This window comes from Taurulus bubalis, assembly GCF_910589615.1.
Source record: "Taurulus bubalis genome assembly, chromosome: 12".
Taxonomy (NCBI): domain Eukaryota; kingdom Metazoa; phylum Chordata; class Actinopteri; order Perciformes; family Cottidae; genus Taurulus; species Taurulus bubalis.
Genome location: NC_136600.1, coordinates 13,247,342 through 13,264,492, shown reverse-complemented (window position 1 = coordinate 13,264,492; position 17,151 = coordinate 13,247,342). Strand labels below are relative to the sequence as shown.

The window sequence follows — 17,151 nt, the reverse complement described above, 5'->3', positions numbered from 1 at the left end:
CTCATTATTATGACTTTTTATCTCATTATTATGACTTTTTATCTCATAATAATGACTTTTTATCTCATTATTATGACTTTTTATCTCATTATTATGACTTTTTATCTCATAATAATGACTTTTTATCTCATTATTATGACTTTTTATCTCATAATAATGACTTTTTATCTCATTATTATGACTTTTTATCTCATAATAATGACTTTTTATCTCATTATTATGACTTTTTATCTCATAATAATGACTTTTTATCTCATAATAATGACTTTTTATCTCATAATAATGACTTTTTATCTCATTATTATGACTTTTTATCTCATAATTTCGACTTTATTATCTCATAATTATGAGATTTTTTTTTTTTTTTTTTTTTCATCTCTTTTTTTTTTTTTTTGTGGCGGAAACGGGCTTCCATAGAGTTAGTAGCAGGTGATGAAAAAATGTAAACTTTTGTGTTTTCGTCATATGGAGTTGCATATGTTGTCAGTTACCTCAACAGAAACTTTTCTTTTTTTCTATTCCTTCTTCCTTCTCGTAAAATATTCGGAAGCTGAGAAGTTGTTATTTTTTGTATTTACTCCGTTTACAGTAAATCAAGAAGGGGGAAGCAGACAATCATGTCCGCCTATTCAGCCACTCGATCATCTCCTCTTCTCTCTCCTCTTCCCAGCTCTTCAAAGGGCCGTTGACTACATAGAGCAGCTCTTGTGTACGTTGCCCATGTTTGTGCTCTTTAACAACACACTTCGCTCACAACAGCCGTGTCAATTGAACTTCAAAGTGCCCTTTCCTCGTGAGCACAGAGCAGAGGGACGCAGACAGTGAGGGCCGGTTGGTTTTCTGGTCAATATCAGGGTCCAGAGTGGTGAATCGTATTAAGCTCCGAGCGGCTTCCTGAAGGCCGGCGCTTAGTCTTCAGTTTTCCCGTGAATAATTTCGCAGTCTGATAATTAACTCAAAAACAATTAGCTGTTTCCGCCACATTTTATTCCTTAATTAAATATTCAGAGACTCCACTGGACACTAAAATACTCCTTTAAAATACTCACTAACGCAATTCATCTACAGTTAGCAGCTCCATTAAGCACTATTGCCCACCCTCTCTATTTAACCTCTAGGATACTTAAGAGGGGGGAAAACAATTGTTAGGGCAATAAAGTATATCTATTATGAGAAAACTATATAAATAAAAGAGAAGAAAAAAATCTTTGATGGATTGCTCCGATGTGGAGAGATTGTTTCTGATATTTGGGACCTGATACATTGGCACACTAATAAATCTTTCTCCTCCTCGGGTTTCATAAAGTATGATTCTACTCCTGCTGCTTCAGAAACCACAGCTCTGCAGGCTTTTCTCTGTACCTCACCACTGTGCGTCTGAGCCATGTCCTTGTTCTATTTTTTGGTGCTCTTTCACAAATATCACCCTGTTGCATCAGCTTTGTCTGACTTCATCCCCAGTGTCCCAAAGTCTGAAAAGCACTTCAGGGTTGTCGGTCTGCTGCTGCTGCCATTCATGACTTGTTTTCACAACACTTAACCTGCCCGACACTGCTGGGGAAAGTCCCTTATTTTATCACTTACACACACACACACACACACACACACACACACGCACACGCACACGCACACACACACCCTTGCAACACCTGGCTGGAACCTCCATCTTTGTTAATTTAGCGCATTTATTAACACACACAACAACTCGGGAAAAATGAATCAGCCATCTTTGTTGCCCCGAGGGCGTCAGTTTCCCCCACAAAACACGTTGTCTGTTGAACGTCCTCTGTAGAACAACACATTTCATATTAAATTTCCCTTTTACTTCTTTTACGCCAGGATCAAATAAGTCAAATCTTTCCAGCTGTGTAGATTTGCATTCAGACCTTCATGTTGGGAAATATAATATACAGCAAACACATCATATTTTCATGGAAAGTAACTGAACAATATGCAAAATCTAAATTTTGTTTGGTTTGAAGGCGGGGGGATTTTTACGGCCCTGCTTCATGTGAAAAAGTATCTTCTTCCTCTGATATCCTTTTAGACGATGAGAAAAAGTCATATATGGAAAGTGCATAATGGGACCCTGTCTACACATTTGCTCCTGTGTCTCCTGCAGGAGGGTAAATAGTCTCTTTACTTGCTGAAGAAGGTTTTCCTGAAATTATGAAATATCACCAAGCGTTACAGGGAAGTTTGAGCTCAAACAGCATGTCAGAAACCCCCCTCCCCGATACCACTCTGTAAAACCAGCTCAAACATTTTCTTCTGTGGCCGCTCGTCTGCGGTGCAGAGGCATGCGAGTTAAAAGTTAAAAGAAGGTTTCTGAATGAGATTAGCAGTGTGAGCCAGGTAGTGATTGACGTCATAAAGGGGACAAATACTTAATAAGGACTCATGTCAGACGGGTAACAACATATCCGAAACTCACACATGGGAATCAAGTGTTTAAGGATTTAACTCAAGTGAAGGTGCCTCAAAGTGATTTACATACATCAAAAAGACTCTTTGTACACCTCTGAGTCATTATTACTTCAAAAGCTCGTTTCTCTCACTTTGTGGAATTAGCCGTGACTATCTGCGTTTTCACCTGTTTCACCTATTTAATAGAAACTTGACCCCGCTGTGATTTTATTAAGTAAATATACAAAAGCCACTGATCTCTAACATCCCTGAGTGTTTTTCTGTCGCATACAGAATCATCTCACAATGGGAAGTCGTGTTTTTTTTTAATCATTATGTACAGTATATGGCTTTTCAAACAACTGGCCTCTGTTTGGATAACCATATAGCACATGTTGTAAAGGGAGAGAATGCCCTGACAGCAGGTCATTGCTTTTGTGTCAAATGTATTTTTCTTTTTCATAAAAAAAGAGACATCCATATAAGCAGTAGGCATGAATAACTACATATGATTTAATAACCTATGATCAGGCAGGCTTGCAGAGACCCTCTGCGCCACTCATATCGCGAAAAGGCTAGGTGTTACCACAGTAACCGTGTTTGGTGAGCGAGGGAGATAAATTGCAGCAGTATCTCCCTCATAATAATTTCTATTATCTGCGCTGGATGTTTAGATTATCATGCAAATAAGGGGACGTGCCGGCCGACAGCATTTAGGAGCTGGAGGCTGGTGAATAGAGGAGATCAAATAAAACAGTTGAGCAATCACCACATATGGGTGTGCCAAGAAACACGCAGTGGAATAAGGCAAGCAACAATTACTTCTTATTCTTGACGTAGTTTCTTTTCAGACAGGCTTCAATAGGAAGCTTGTAGAGTTTTTGTGAAATATTTGAAGTGAAAAACCGCAACGGCAGACAGGGAAGTTGCTTAAATTGGTGGCACTTCTACAATTTCTTCACACTTCTCTCTCGCATTTACAAAAAAAACCTCTGGACTATAAGAGTTAAGTTCTTTCTCACTGTTCACTTTTGTGTGATGCATTGCATAAAGGGTAAGAAACCAGCTTTTCTTAATATCATATATTTTCTTTAAATTCTACAATTTTCCTTTAGCTTTTATTCTGTATTTCCTTCATAAAAAGATACAGAAATTAGATACAGATGTTTTGATGACAAAAGTGTGCTGTGAAGCTGGACCAGCTATTGCGTTGAGCCCGGTGTAGTTAAGTCATTACATTTACGAGGGTCATCATTTTCTCAATATGTCTAGTAAATGTGCATATACTGAAAACAGGGGCTGGACATTAGCGATAAAAGCATCACTGTTCTGTATTTACGACGGAGGAAGCAATAAGACAGCATTATGGTTTGAATACAAACCCATGCGCCAGACAAAACACTGGCTCCTCATTAAGAGATAATTGAGCTTCACAATAAACTCTGAAGTAGGGTTATAGAAGGAAATTAAGAGGGAATATAGAAAAAACAGAATTACAGTTTATCTCTCTTCTTCCAGTGGTCTTTCAGCTTGTCGGCTACAAATGTAAAAGTCGAGCAGTGCGCTCTTAAACCAAGTGTCAAATGGACAGTAGGTAGAAATACTGTGCAGTGCAGTGTTGTAATCTCCTTCCATTCTCTCTTATCAGCAGAGCTCAAAACCCTCGAGGAAACGATGAGCGTTGGTTTATCGGTTGGGACAGGAAAACCACGCTGTCTCGCCGGGTTTGTTCCAGGCCACTGACCCAATAAGAAGCCTCCGTCTCCTGCGATTCTCACTGCCCGACGGATCAAACCTCCCTGTGCTGCAGTGCATGCGTCCCCCCCAGAGTCCAGGACATAATGTGACACATCTCCACCCTTGACTGACTTACACCGAGGCCACCATGCAGGAGTGCCACACTGGACTGTGCCTGTCTGTCTACATCATCACCTTTGTGCTGGGCTTCCCGGCCAACGTCCTCGCCTTCTACACCTTCTGCAAGAAAGTGAAGCAGAAACCCACACCGATCGACATCCTGCTCCTCAACCTGACCATCTCCGATCTCCTCTTCCTCGCCTTCCTGCCCTTCAAGATGCAGGAAGTGATGAACAACATGCGGTGGGACATGCCCTACCCTCTCTGCCCGCTGTCTGGCTTCGTTTTCTACATGACCATCTACAACAGCACCTTCTTCCTCACTGCAGTCAGCGTAGAGCGCTACCTCGGCGTGGCTTTCCCCATCCAGCACACCCTGAAGCGGCGACCAGTGTACGCCGTTGCCGCCAGCATCTTCTTCTGGATTTTCTCCTTCATCAACCTCAGCATTGTATTCATCGTGCCCTTTATCAGCCCTGGCAACTCCCTGAACGCCACCTCAGGCCACAATGTCTCTGCCGTTGGTGGCGAAAAGAGAGAAGTGTGTTATGAGAATTTCACACAGGCTCAGCTGAAGATCCTCCTGCCTGTGCGCCTGGAGCTCTGCGTGGTACTTTTCTGCATTCCCTTTTTGATTAGCAGTTTCTGCTACATCAACTTCATCAGGATTCTGTCCAAGCTGCAGCACATTGACCGGCGCCGGCAGCTCCGGGCCATTGGCATGGCTTTAGGAACACTGCTGGTGTTCGCTTTATGTTTCGGCCCCTATAACATCTCGCACATTGTCGGTTATGTTATGTGGAAAAGTCCCGACTGGCGAGACAAAGCCCTGCTGTGCAGCACCTTTAACGCTTGTCTAGACCCTCTTATTTTCTACTTCTCCTCCTCTGCTGTGAGAAAGACTGTGGGTAGTTTGATGGAAGGGGTTAGGAGTCGCCTTAACAGGTGCATGTCCTGTCACATGCTCTGGGCCTTGTGTGAGGGGATTAACAAGACTGCGATTGATAAGGAACACAAACAAGAGGAGATCAATGCTATCTGAGCAGACCGGGGAAAAAAAGCCATTAGCAGCTGCCTTCACTAATTTGTTATTTCTTCATCCCTGGAAGCAGGAAATCAATGTCATGCTTGTGTTTTTACACGTGAGAAAATGACTGGGCATACAGCATACTGTTTGACTCTCTGATGCACTTCCTGTTAGGAAACGAGACACAAGAGGACACCTGTCCGTTTGAGCAGGCCACAGGTGTTTTTATGCGTTGTCATGAGCAAGCCATACAGACAGTCCTTTGAACAGTCATATTTAAATGAAAAATACTTCTTATAACAGCTGCGGATGTCACCTCTCAGCAATAAGAGATCATGCTTTCCGAACAGCTTGGACCGCGAACAGGAAATGTCTGTTTGTAGCAACGTGCTCATTATGTGTCAACTGAAGTGTGAGATCCTGAAGAAGATTCAAGTGTGATGAAAGTCACAGGGCTTTGTGTGAAACTCACAAACAAACATGCAGCAAATATGCAGTTTGCTTTTTATGTGAACATATATTTGTGTATTTTGCCTTCGATGGCTATGACCATTTTCATGCAGATTTCTGTTTACATTATCTTCAATCATACTAGGATTTGATTATATCTAAACTATACGTGGCAATAAAGTAACATACATGTTTGAATATATGTTTTAATGCATAAAATATACGTCTGAAAACTGTATGACGGGTGTTGTAATTACCTGATACAAAACACAGGAATACTATTTTCATACACAAATAATAATTGCATAATGTGTGTGTGATCGTACCTGAGCCGAAGTATAGAAAGTTACAACATCAAGACAAACCGCAATATAATAATTTGTCTTTGAAAGACGGACGGATGTGAACGTTGCATGCATGTAGATATAAAAAACGCATTACCCGAATGTAGATGTGATCACCAGATCAGTTATGTATGTTCGTACAAATAAAATAGAAAATAAGCATTAATGGTGAGCAATAGCAAGTTTATTGAGCAGATTTTCTTGTTCGTTTTGACTAATCTGGTTGTACTGTAGATGTAGACACATATTCTTGCTCTAAATATCATTATCACTGGCAGTATTTGGTGCTATTAGTAATGTGGGCAGGCCTACATTTAAATTGAACTTCCCCCAACACATGAATCATGATCTCACCCCACACACACATAAACAATGCTACCCGTTTTGCGAGGATTAGGCCTGAGATGATCACCGTGTCTGTTAGACAAGTGGATCATGCATGAAGCATTCACTCATTCACATGGACCCGAGTGAATGACGAAGAGGTGCCAACTACCAGCCAATTGAGCAGATCCCAAAACAGTCAGCTCGCCGGCGTGATAAGGAGTTACAGAGAAAAACAGCTTTGATTTGCAGAAAGAAATCAGCATGGCATCAATGTTCAGAGGATAGACAGTGGGTGAAAGGCCAAGCAGAATATACAGCAAGAGGTTTAAAATAGAGAGAGAGAGAGAGAGAGAGAGAGAGAGAGAGAGAGAGAGAGAGAGAGAGAGAGAGGTTTATACAGTTACTCATAGTGCAAAATTAGCTGTTCACCCAGTTAATTCTCATTTCTGATCATCAGCGATGACTCTGGACTTGATTTGTGTGATTTTGTTTGTCAAAGGTTGGTCGGCTGAGATGATTCGCACTGAACACCCAGCGGCTCTTTTTTTGTTTTTTCTCCCACTTCATTTTGTATTTCCTGGAAGACAATAATTGGTAATTGCGTCAGTGTTGACTCTTTTTGTGTGTGTGTGTGTGTGTGTGTGTGTGTGTGTGTGTGTGCGTGTGTGTGTGTGTGTGTGTGTGTGTGTACATGACTTATTTGCCAAAGGCAGAGGAGAAAATTGTACTCACCTGGCAGACATTATTTCCCCTGCACGCAGAAATGTTTGACAGCTATTGAGAGCGGGATCACATAAATTAAATATATTATTTTAACCGCTTCCTGTAATTCTCACTGAGAGGTTTACTCACATTTACCTTCCAATAAAAAGACGACGGTCAATGCAGAGAGGAGACACATCTTCAGAATGTTCAAGTATACAATCAGCTCGTTCGGGGAGGCATCTGGAAAGTAGAGCAAAAAAAAAAAAAAAACTGATTAGCACTGACTTATCATGTTATTGAGCACGGCAGAATTAAATCAGGAAGGTTGAACTGGCTTCGGTTGATGGACATTCGCCTCCTTGCTGGGAGGAGAGAGGTGTTTAAACATTGATTGGGTAAATCATTAATTTGTTCAAGTATGCAGTATTGCAGGCAATCTGTTGCCTTGGAATGATCGATGTCTGACCCACATTAACAGTCAAGTAGGGCAAACACTGAACAAGCGACTTGTGGTATGTGAGGCCCCGTCGTCCCTGAGCTCTGTGTCAGTCCAGACTGTGTTATTAGGGAGGAAGTTGCCTATAGACTTCCTTCCTGGAAATCCTATAGAAATCCTGTTTACTTTCTACAAGGTTGGAGGCATGAACACCTCTATCAGTACAAGAGTTGATCAGCTGCATTTGTCAAAGCTATAAGTCTGTGTACATAAAAACATAAAGCTGCTCATACCAATATTTCAATATGACTTAATATGTATGAATGAATTAAAAGGAGTCACATGTAATTTTCTTCAGCTCTACTGAGCTTTGTAAAAATCGTTAGTTTTTCGGCTATTTCATTTTCAGTATTCTGCTCCACTACTTCACTGTTTTAATGTTGCAAATGAACTCAGATAAACCAACTATACCGGTCCAGCACCAAACAGTTAAAGACTCCATCTTAATGTAAATGTAAAATAATGTCTATGACATAAACACATTATCAACTGTTTAAGGTGTAATATCGATGATGTATTTACAGTTTACTGCAGGCTGAAGCTAAAGGTTATACATTGTATAAACCTGATAATTAATTCAGCAGTTTAAATCAGACAATATTAATTTTCTGGGTCAATGTTAGATGGAAATAAGTGCACTGTTTTCTTTCACCCATAATTGCAAAGACATGTGCTCCTCATTTGCTAGAGCAGGGAATTATACTTATTATTATGTCACACCAAACAAAAAACATGATTAAGTTAAATATTGAAAATTGGTTGGCATAATATAGTATAATTCCATATTATTGTCAAATTTGTTATGTTGCAGATAGCGTGAGAAGAAAGCTAGCAGAAAATAATATGCCACAATAATGGTTTTCTATGTCAGCAAAGCACTGCTGGTGTAGTGGTATCATGCAAGATTCCCATTCTTGTGATCTGAGTTCAATTCCTGGGTGGCACACTTGTTTATTTTAAACACCACAATAAAAGTGGCATTAAAATACAATAAAAACTTGCCACTTTTATTTTAAAATAAATATTTGTTTTCAAGTACTGTTATCTGTTTGCTATTTACCATATTTAAATATTATTGCACTGTGTTATTCTTTTTTATTCTATTTTGTATTATTCTATGTTTATTGTTATGCACCTTTCATCATGTCAGATTCCTCCTGGCAATAAACGATTCTGAAGACCAATTTCAAAACTGATCATATTTGGGAAATGGATTGATTGCCCTTTTTTATTTACCCCAAGTGAAGGAGGCAGTCAGAACCGTGGTCATGGCAGGGTGGCCCTGCACCCCACACGTGAAGGTGATCCCTGCTTCCAAAGACTCCTTCAGTGGGAGGACAAGCACACTGAAGAGATACACTTCCCGGCTGTGGTTGTCCATCACCTGGAAACACGTTGAGTGGCTTGTAGGCATGGAGTTCACCAACCAATCTGAGGACAGCAGGGCTCCGTCCACCAGGTGTTCAGACAGGTCACCATGAGGGTAGAACGCAGGAAGGGTGCAATTAGTGACTGACGGGTGATCGGTATTGGCTGCTGCGCTCTGGTAGGTCCACGTGAGGGTGAGCTCACTGGGGTGAAACCCCCCAGTGAGACAGAAGAGAACCCACTGACCAGTCCGAGGGTCGGGGGGAATCTGGAGGTAAATCTTGGGAGCAGAAGGTGGTGCTAGAAGTAGAAAAAGGATAAGAACAACAAGTGGGTGAATAGTTCTCAGCACTCAAATACGTGTTTTTAATGATACACAGCAGCAAAAGTAAACAGGCATGTTTCAGCCCGAGGCTTTCCTCTGGTTTGTGTGTAAGACCCCTCTTAAAAAGCAGCAGGAACCAGCTGTTGATTAAAACCCAACTGATACACATCCTTAAAAAACAACCATACTCGTCAGATAAATATAGAGAAGTTATAAAAAAGTTATACAATTTTCTTTTATATAATTCTCATCTTGCAACAACAAGATAAATGACCAATTGATTCACACACTAACATTCCAAAATGCACGTATGAATATATGTAAACTCATCCTGTGCATAACCTACAGATAAAATAAACACAACAATTAATACAACATCATCAAAAGACAGACATTCTCAGTAAGAAAAGTAGGAGAGAAATGTGATTCTTTCTGGTAATGCGACAACCATATGTGACCAATTGCAAACAAAGAATAAGAACATTTACATGACATCAATACATATAGTAATACATCAGTAATACTCATTTGTATTCATATGAACAAGACAGCAGTAATTCTTCATGTCCGCCCCCAGGATACTCAACAGATACTCAACAGACTTTCCTCTCCTCAGCTCTTCCCCTTAACAACAGCCTCAATACCCACGAACCATAGGTTACAAACATAAAAGCCAGCAGAATTCAAGTGTTTACAAGACATCACTTTCGACAGAATATGCCAAAACAATTTACCAACTGAGAAACCGGTGAAGAGATGGTAGTCAGGGCAACAGGGTATTGTTTACCAGGAGGAGCATTAGGCATAAAAGACTATTTTTCACAAACCTTGGACAAACATGCTTTTAAAATTCTTTGGTCATAAATCTTTTCTCGGGCCCGTTTAGAAACTCTTTCGGGAAGCTTTGGCCATTTTTCTTTTGCATTTGTGCAACAAAGTATAAACACTTAATTGTGAGACGTTTGCCAAGTTTGTGATTTTTGGATGAGCACCCATTAATATCTGAAGACGAACACAGCAGTTAAAAACATCAATTTAAATTGGGTCCTTGGAGCAGGAAATAAGAATATCCATAAAGGCTAAATCCAACAGAATATGACAAGTCAATGGTGTAGTAGTTATAATGCAGCCATTTATTTAAAAACAAGGGCAAATTAAGAGCAAATGTGTTGATGAAAAGTACACATTAATGAAAGTATATGCAGAGTGCAAAATATGCACTCTGCATAAATAAAGCCTGCTGAGATCAAGACAAATAAAATATATGTAAAATAGAAGGCTACATAACAAAAACAAAAACATACACTATATGATACATTTGCGTTATAAATTACTATAATTTCCATTTCCACAAATGTAATTGAGCAAATGATACAAAACCTTTGACCTTTCACATATAAAAACTCCATTAATGTCAAATAAATCTAAAATGTGTTTTTAAATGGGATAAAACTGTGTAGATTTGAAATAAAACAACTAAATAAGAATAAAGAAGTATAAACATGCAATATGGATCAGTATTTGGGGGAGGCAACAATGCATTCAGAGAAACTCAAAGGAAGCTTTTCCTCTGCATGAATGATTTCCACATAATAATTTGGCCATCCTTCCATGCCTTGTTTTCTGGTGAGTTTCAATTCCCTGGGCAAGATCGATACAAGGCACTGCACATGGAGCCGGGGTGATTATTTCTAGATCTGTCATGAAACTGCTCAGGCAAAAAGATGAACTCTGAGGGAATTTCACATGGCTTGATTTCTTTATAGATTGAGCCTGGCCGTTCCTGTTATGGTGACTCATGGTCCTCCCCGGCGCTCGTATCGAGCTGCCTCCCACTAAACACCGTGGCTCTCTACAAATGAGACATAATTACCAGCAACATGGCAACATCACCCAAGCAGAGCCGCCCTAATGAATTTCTGAAACGAACAATTTGTTTCTCACCCAAGACGACCAGCTCGGTCCCGTTGCCACACTCCGGGTCTTTCTGCAGGACGTTCACCTCGCAGTAATACCACCCAGAATCCTCCAGTGCTACCTCGGTGATCACCAAGGAGGACGTTTGATTCTTCTCCACAACGGACTTCCTGGGTGACTTTGGAATGGGCTGCTTTCTCGACTTCAGCTTGAACCACTGAACCCCATACTTGAGGGATTCAACTTTGAAATGACAGGACAGGGTGGCCGTGTCACCCCGCATCACACGGAGAGAGGTGGGGTGCTGTCTCACCCTCAGTCCCTCTGGAGTTGCTGTCAGGGCTAAAGACAGAGCCATTAATAAAACGTGTCATACAAAGAACTTGAAAAAAGTCTAGAGCAAATCTGCCGGTCAACTACAAATACTTGAAATGTGTGTTTAGTATTCCTGGGCGGCAGAAAACTCAGAGAACTAAATTGGAAGTCGATTCGGTATAATTTTAGAATGCACCAAACACTTATTGAATGTCTCTCAATGTGATAAACTTCACTGAACAACAAATGTTTTTTTCCCCCCTGAAACAAAAAACTAATGCACTCTCAAGTAAAAAAAGATTCCAACAGCTTTGGAGTATCTGTTTGATTGTGGCGACGGCTTGTCTTACTAAGTGTGATGAAGTGATTATTAAGTGCGATGATGAAATACTGCAGATAAGATAAGCAAAACACTCAGACGCACACAATTGGAGTGCAGATGAAGAATCAGACCAGCAAATACAAAACTGGTCCAAAAATACAGGTAGCGTCTCTCAACCTGATGAACAAATATGCTATTTCATTTCAAATGTCTAACAAAACTTTTGAAATGTGTATTTAAAGAAACTAAAGAACAAAGCCAACACATTTTGTAACATGACTTGGATTGGGACTGACCTGGTACTTGGCCGGCCAGCAATAGAAGCAAACACAGGTGAGGCATCTTTGACATTGATGTTCCCCACTCCAATCTTGAGTGCTGCAATAATTGCTCAGACACTCTGAAGTCTGAAGTCTGAAGTCTGAAGCTGGCTGTGCTTTAAAACATGATGGTGTCAGCTTGTTGTCTTGTTGCACTCTATGGCTAGAGGTGATGGTTCATTAATAGGTCACACTTCAGAAGAAACCTGATTCTGGGTGAAAAAAAAAGACAAATATCAGTATCTTGCCAAATAAAGAACCACTCTCTGCATGCTGAAAGAAACCACAGTGCAATAGTTAGGAAGTGCTGCTGCCATTATTCTAAAGGTTTGTGTTTCACTACAGTCGTGCAAACGCCGTTTATATCACACAAACTATTTATTTTATTGCAGTAATTTGGAATAAATGTTTTCATTCAATGTTTTCCCCAAAAAGCCTTAGGCCACTGAATGTTTCTTTTTACAGCCAGTTACCTGACAAACAATTGAGTATTACTTAAATAAATAAATAATAATAAAACAAAGAACCCTTGCTATTGCAAGTTATTATTGAGTATTTTGAGTTTTGAGCAATAAACCTTTTACAAGTAGTAACACATTCTGTCTTCTAGTTTGAATGTGTTGATGCATTAAAAAAAAAACTCTTGTTTTGATTTTGGCTTTTTGAGTTTTTCCTGTGCAATAGCTGTAAATATGAATTTCCTGAGTGGCCTAATGAGCGACAGTATAATGAATTCAGAACTGTGCCCTCCGGGGGGAAGGAAGTCTTGTGGTATGAGGTGCAATCATCGGCATCAAAGCAAGCCACGCAAGTTTAAAAATACAAGTTCAACTTGAGGAAAAACAGTCTGCCTAAAACTTTTCAATCTAAATTGAAAACGACAGATGAGCCATTTGGTAAAAACACTGCGAGTGTCACCACTTGAAGTTGAATCACGCAACACATTACTCTGCTGTTTGTAAGTCAAGGGGCTTTAAAAACAGCGTCAAGTGAGACCCAACTGAAACAATAAAGTTATATTTATTCCAAATAAGAGAGCAATCGTGAAGCAAACATTTAATGACTTTTCAGATTCACATTGTTCTTAAAAAAGCCAATATAATTTATTGACCGTATTAGTAAAAGTCAATGTCACCTTTTCAAGTCCAACATATCCAATGAATACAACCACAACTTCATGTACTTACCAAATAACATTCAACGTACCTGTAATGCAAAGTATTACTGAATACTCAGTAAAAAAAAAAACCTGTGTCCATATAGTATACACTTATATAAAAAGCGAACACTCTTATTTCACATGTACTTATATTTCTTGGGAAGGTTTTATGTTGTGATTCAAATAATATACAAACATGATTCTTATGTCTATGTTGTTTTGTTTCACTGCATTTACAATAGAATACAACTTGATTTTTTTTCGGCCCAGACTAAATAAAGTCACCCTCTCTGGACAGATTTAAAGATCACTGGGAAACCGAAATTAGGCCTACTGTCTTTGGGCTGGAATTAAGATCCTGATATATGAAACCAGACCTACCATTGGTGCCCACCTTGTCATGCTAGCTTGTATTGCTCCCAAGTTAGACGCATGTTGGCTAAAGAAAACTGGCATGGTGATTTTTGAAGGTGTTCCTTGAGCTCTCACCTCCAGATATGTGAACACTACAGTAGTTAACCACGTTACAGTTATACTTCGATGCATTTTTTTTAGCATGCAGTATTTATTTTTCCTTATTCTAAACATGAAGTATTTTAATATTTCTGCAAACTGGGAGCCCTAAAGAGTCTTTATAGACATTTGATATGACTGGAACGCTGAGACTCTTGTGGATCCAATGAACCAAGAAGTATTAACATGTGATGATGTTAGACCCCAAAACAAACTTGAGGTCACTGCATATAATGGCCGGTGGTGACCTCTATTCGTCAAAGTCTTGTTGTCTTGTGGTATTTTTAAATTTTTTATAATTTTTCATTTAAATTAGGCACCAAATCTGTGTAATGAATGGAATACATCCATTAATTGCTGCCACAACTAATGAGACACAATTCAGCATGGGAATGGCCATCATATACTTCCACATTGTATTTTGATTAACTAATCGATAACTTCACATCACATTTCTGATAGCTTGATACACACTGCTGAGCTGCGGCTCAAATTAATATTTAGGTTCCCAGCTTTCATATGATGTGCACCACTTATATATGGTATACACTGTTGATCTGTTATCTCCCCCTAAAGATCCCCTAAAACAGAAAAAGTGTCTACGTGGGTCTCTCCCACAAACAGAATATTGTTCCAATATTGAATTAACGAATGAGTGAATTAGAGCAGATTTACTCCTGAAAATGATGATCGATTTGATTGGCAATACAGGATGAAGTGGGGAGTTTCCTCCTGCCTGTAAGAATTTAACATGAACCGAATGACAACAGCCAGTGTTAATCAAAATGGACAAACTAGTTAACATTTTCACATTCATGATTGTTAATTAACACAGATCATTTCTATTATGAAGTTATCACCCACTCATAGCATTTAAATCAGTTGTTGTCAAGGGGTTTGGTATGAGCCATTTATTCTGACAGTCTCATCAAATTGAACATTCAGACATTTTAATAAAAAACAAAACAAAACTCTGAGATGAACCTGCAAACACAACAAAAGCAGAGGCTCTTTACTCAGCAGGAAGCAAGTAGCAAGCTGAAGAAACTCGCCTGATCTCAGCTCCTTTCCAACCACAGGGGCCAACAGAGAGCCTCGCTTGCAGCAACAAACCACACACAGCGAGTTCGCTTAAAAACAAAACAGATTTTTTATTTTTTTGTCTCCCTCCACTTGATATGATTTTTAACTCCACTTCATGGATTTTGAAAAAAAAGAAAGAAAGAAAAGAAGACACTGAAATAAAAGTCGAAGACACGTTCAGCAACTAAACGGATCAAAAGGAAGTACAATCATCGCTTCACAGCACTGAACACCTGTCACGGTGGAAGGCAAATGTTTTGCTCCTTTCGTTGTTTTTGTGTGTGTTTTTTTGTCGTGTGTTTACATTGATGAGATCTTGAGAAATGGAATACTGTCTGTAATTCAGATCTGCGTTATGAAGGAATCAAACATGCCGGCCCTGTGCAGCTCACACACACACACACACACACACACACACACACACACACACACACACACACACACACACACACACATACACACACACACACACACACTTCATTTATATCAGAAACGGTAGAGTGGGTAAACCTGGAGTACCGAGAGGTGGGAGACAGGACTTATCACAGGTTATCTCCATACAAAAATAAATGGAGGACAGAAAACATGACGGAAATGTGTGTGTGTGTGTGTGTGTGTGTGTGTGTGTGTGTGTGTGTGTGTGTGTGTGTGTGTGTGAGTGTGTAGAGAGGCGAGAGAGTGAGAGAAGAAGAGGGAGAGGGAGATGGGCTCCACATTCAACACTAACCTAAGACAACTCATTCCCTCAATTATACACGGTTGGTTCTCTTCTGGTAAAATTTGTTATTAGTTTCCAAATGGGACATTTTCCATTAGTCTGCAGCGAGGGTTCCTGCAGTTCGTTCACTGTTATTGCCCTCTTGAGGCACAAAGCACATGGCCAGCCCCTATCATACATCCTGTCATGTGTCCCAGCCTCCAGCACACCTAACACGTTAATAAGACACTTGCAGCCCGCATCGATGACTTCATCACAGCCCCACCGCCACGCAACCGCAATATAAATCAGCACAAAAAACACCAGTTGGCGCTGTCACTTGTGAAAGAAATCCAAGTTTCCCCTGTCAGTTCTCAGCACCATAGCCAATATTTACCCCGCGGTTGATTGACAAGCAAAATGCCAGGCGTGGGCTGGTGATTCAGAGGGGCCAAGTAATGGGACTCTTCCTATGTCGGAGATGTGAGGTGGGCGACTTAATGACTAGGGGAGACGTGGTGGGCGAGATGCCTCCATTGTGTTGCCTGGTCCACGCGAATGTTGCTCAACTGGAGGAGGGTGGCACTCTGTTAATTAGCCAGACGCTCCTGTTCTTAGAGAGGTGCGTGATTGACAAGACGCCATCTGTGGTCGCGACGAAGAAGGTGAGGCTGGCGTCTCTGTGACCCGACATCTTTGCTGCAAGCTGAGGTATTAAATATATACAGAACACCTATTTATCTACTCTCAACAAAATACTAACACTAACCATGGCATTACAACGTCTATCTATCTATCTATCTATCTATCTATCTATCTATCTATCTATCTACCTACCTACCTATCTATCTATCTATCTATCTATCTACCTATCTATCTATCTACCTACCTACCTACCTACCTACCTATATACCTATCTATTTATCCATCTATATACCTATCTATCTATCCTTCTATCCATCTATTGAACAATAATCTAAACCTTCATCGTGTAAATGTCATGCGACTCTTTAATTAACAAATCGGATGCCATTTCCAATACCTGAAGTGTGCTCATGCTCACTGAGACTTTCCGTCATCACAATTCCGTCTCGCATGCTGTATACTAATGCACTCATTAGCTGCGGTAATGGAAACGTACTGGGCCTTAATAGACTTGCAACATGGACTGGTATGGACTGGAATGGTTGGTAAACAATGGATAATTAGGATAATATATGGGAATTAGGCGTGCTTTGCTGTAAAGGATGTGAGCAGGGGATTTAGAGCAACGATAATCATTCATATATAATTGTCACTGTGCGTATATATAGCCTTTTGGTATACTGACTCTGGTACAGCAATGTTTGCAATTCCTCAGATCATTCAATTATGATCCGCTATGTTTAAATTCTCAATATTGTATTGCACACTCACATCTTAACTTTGTGTATTTTACATCCAGAAATAAGCCTCTGGATACACAGTGTCAATGGCTGCTGACATCGGCGACCGCAAAATGATCCAGGTTTCATCTCTGC

General features: G+C 40.0%; 1 protein-coding gene across 1 annotated transcript; it reads left to right on the top strand.

Moving 5' to 3' along the window:
- Window positions 1-4,291: 4,291 nt before the first annotated feature.
- LOC306745119 (free fatty acid receptor 2) lies at window positions 4,292-5,305 on the top strand (the record flags this gene model as incomplete). The annotated part of the gene is made up of 1 exon (XM_079227855.1): window positions 4,292-5,305. One exon carries the CDS (start codon window positions 4,292-4,294, stop codon window positions 5,303-5,305), a length of 1,014 nt encoding a protein of 337 aa, XP_079083981.1.
- Between the last annotated feature and the right edge of the window lie 11,846 nt (window positions 5,306-17,151).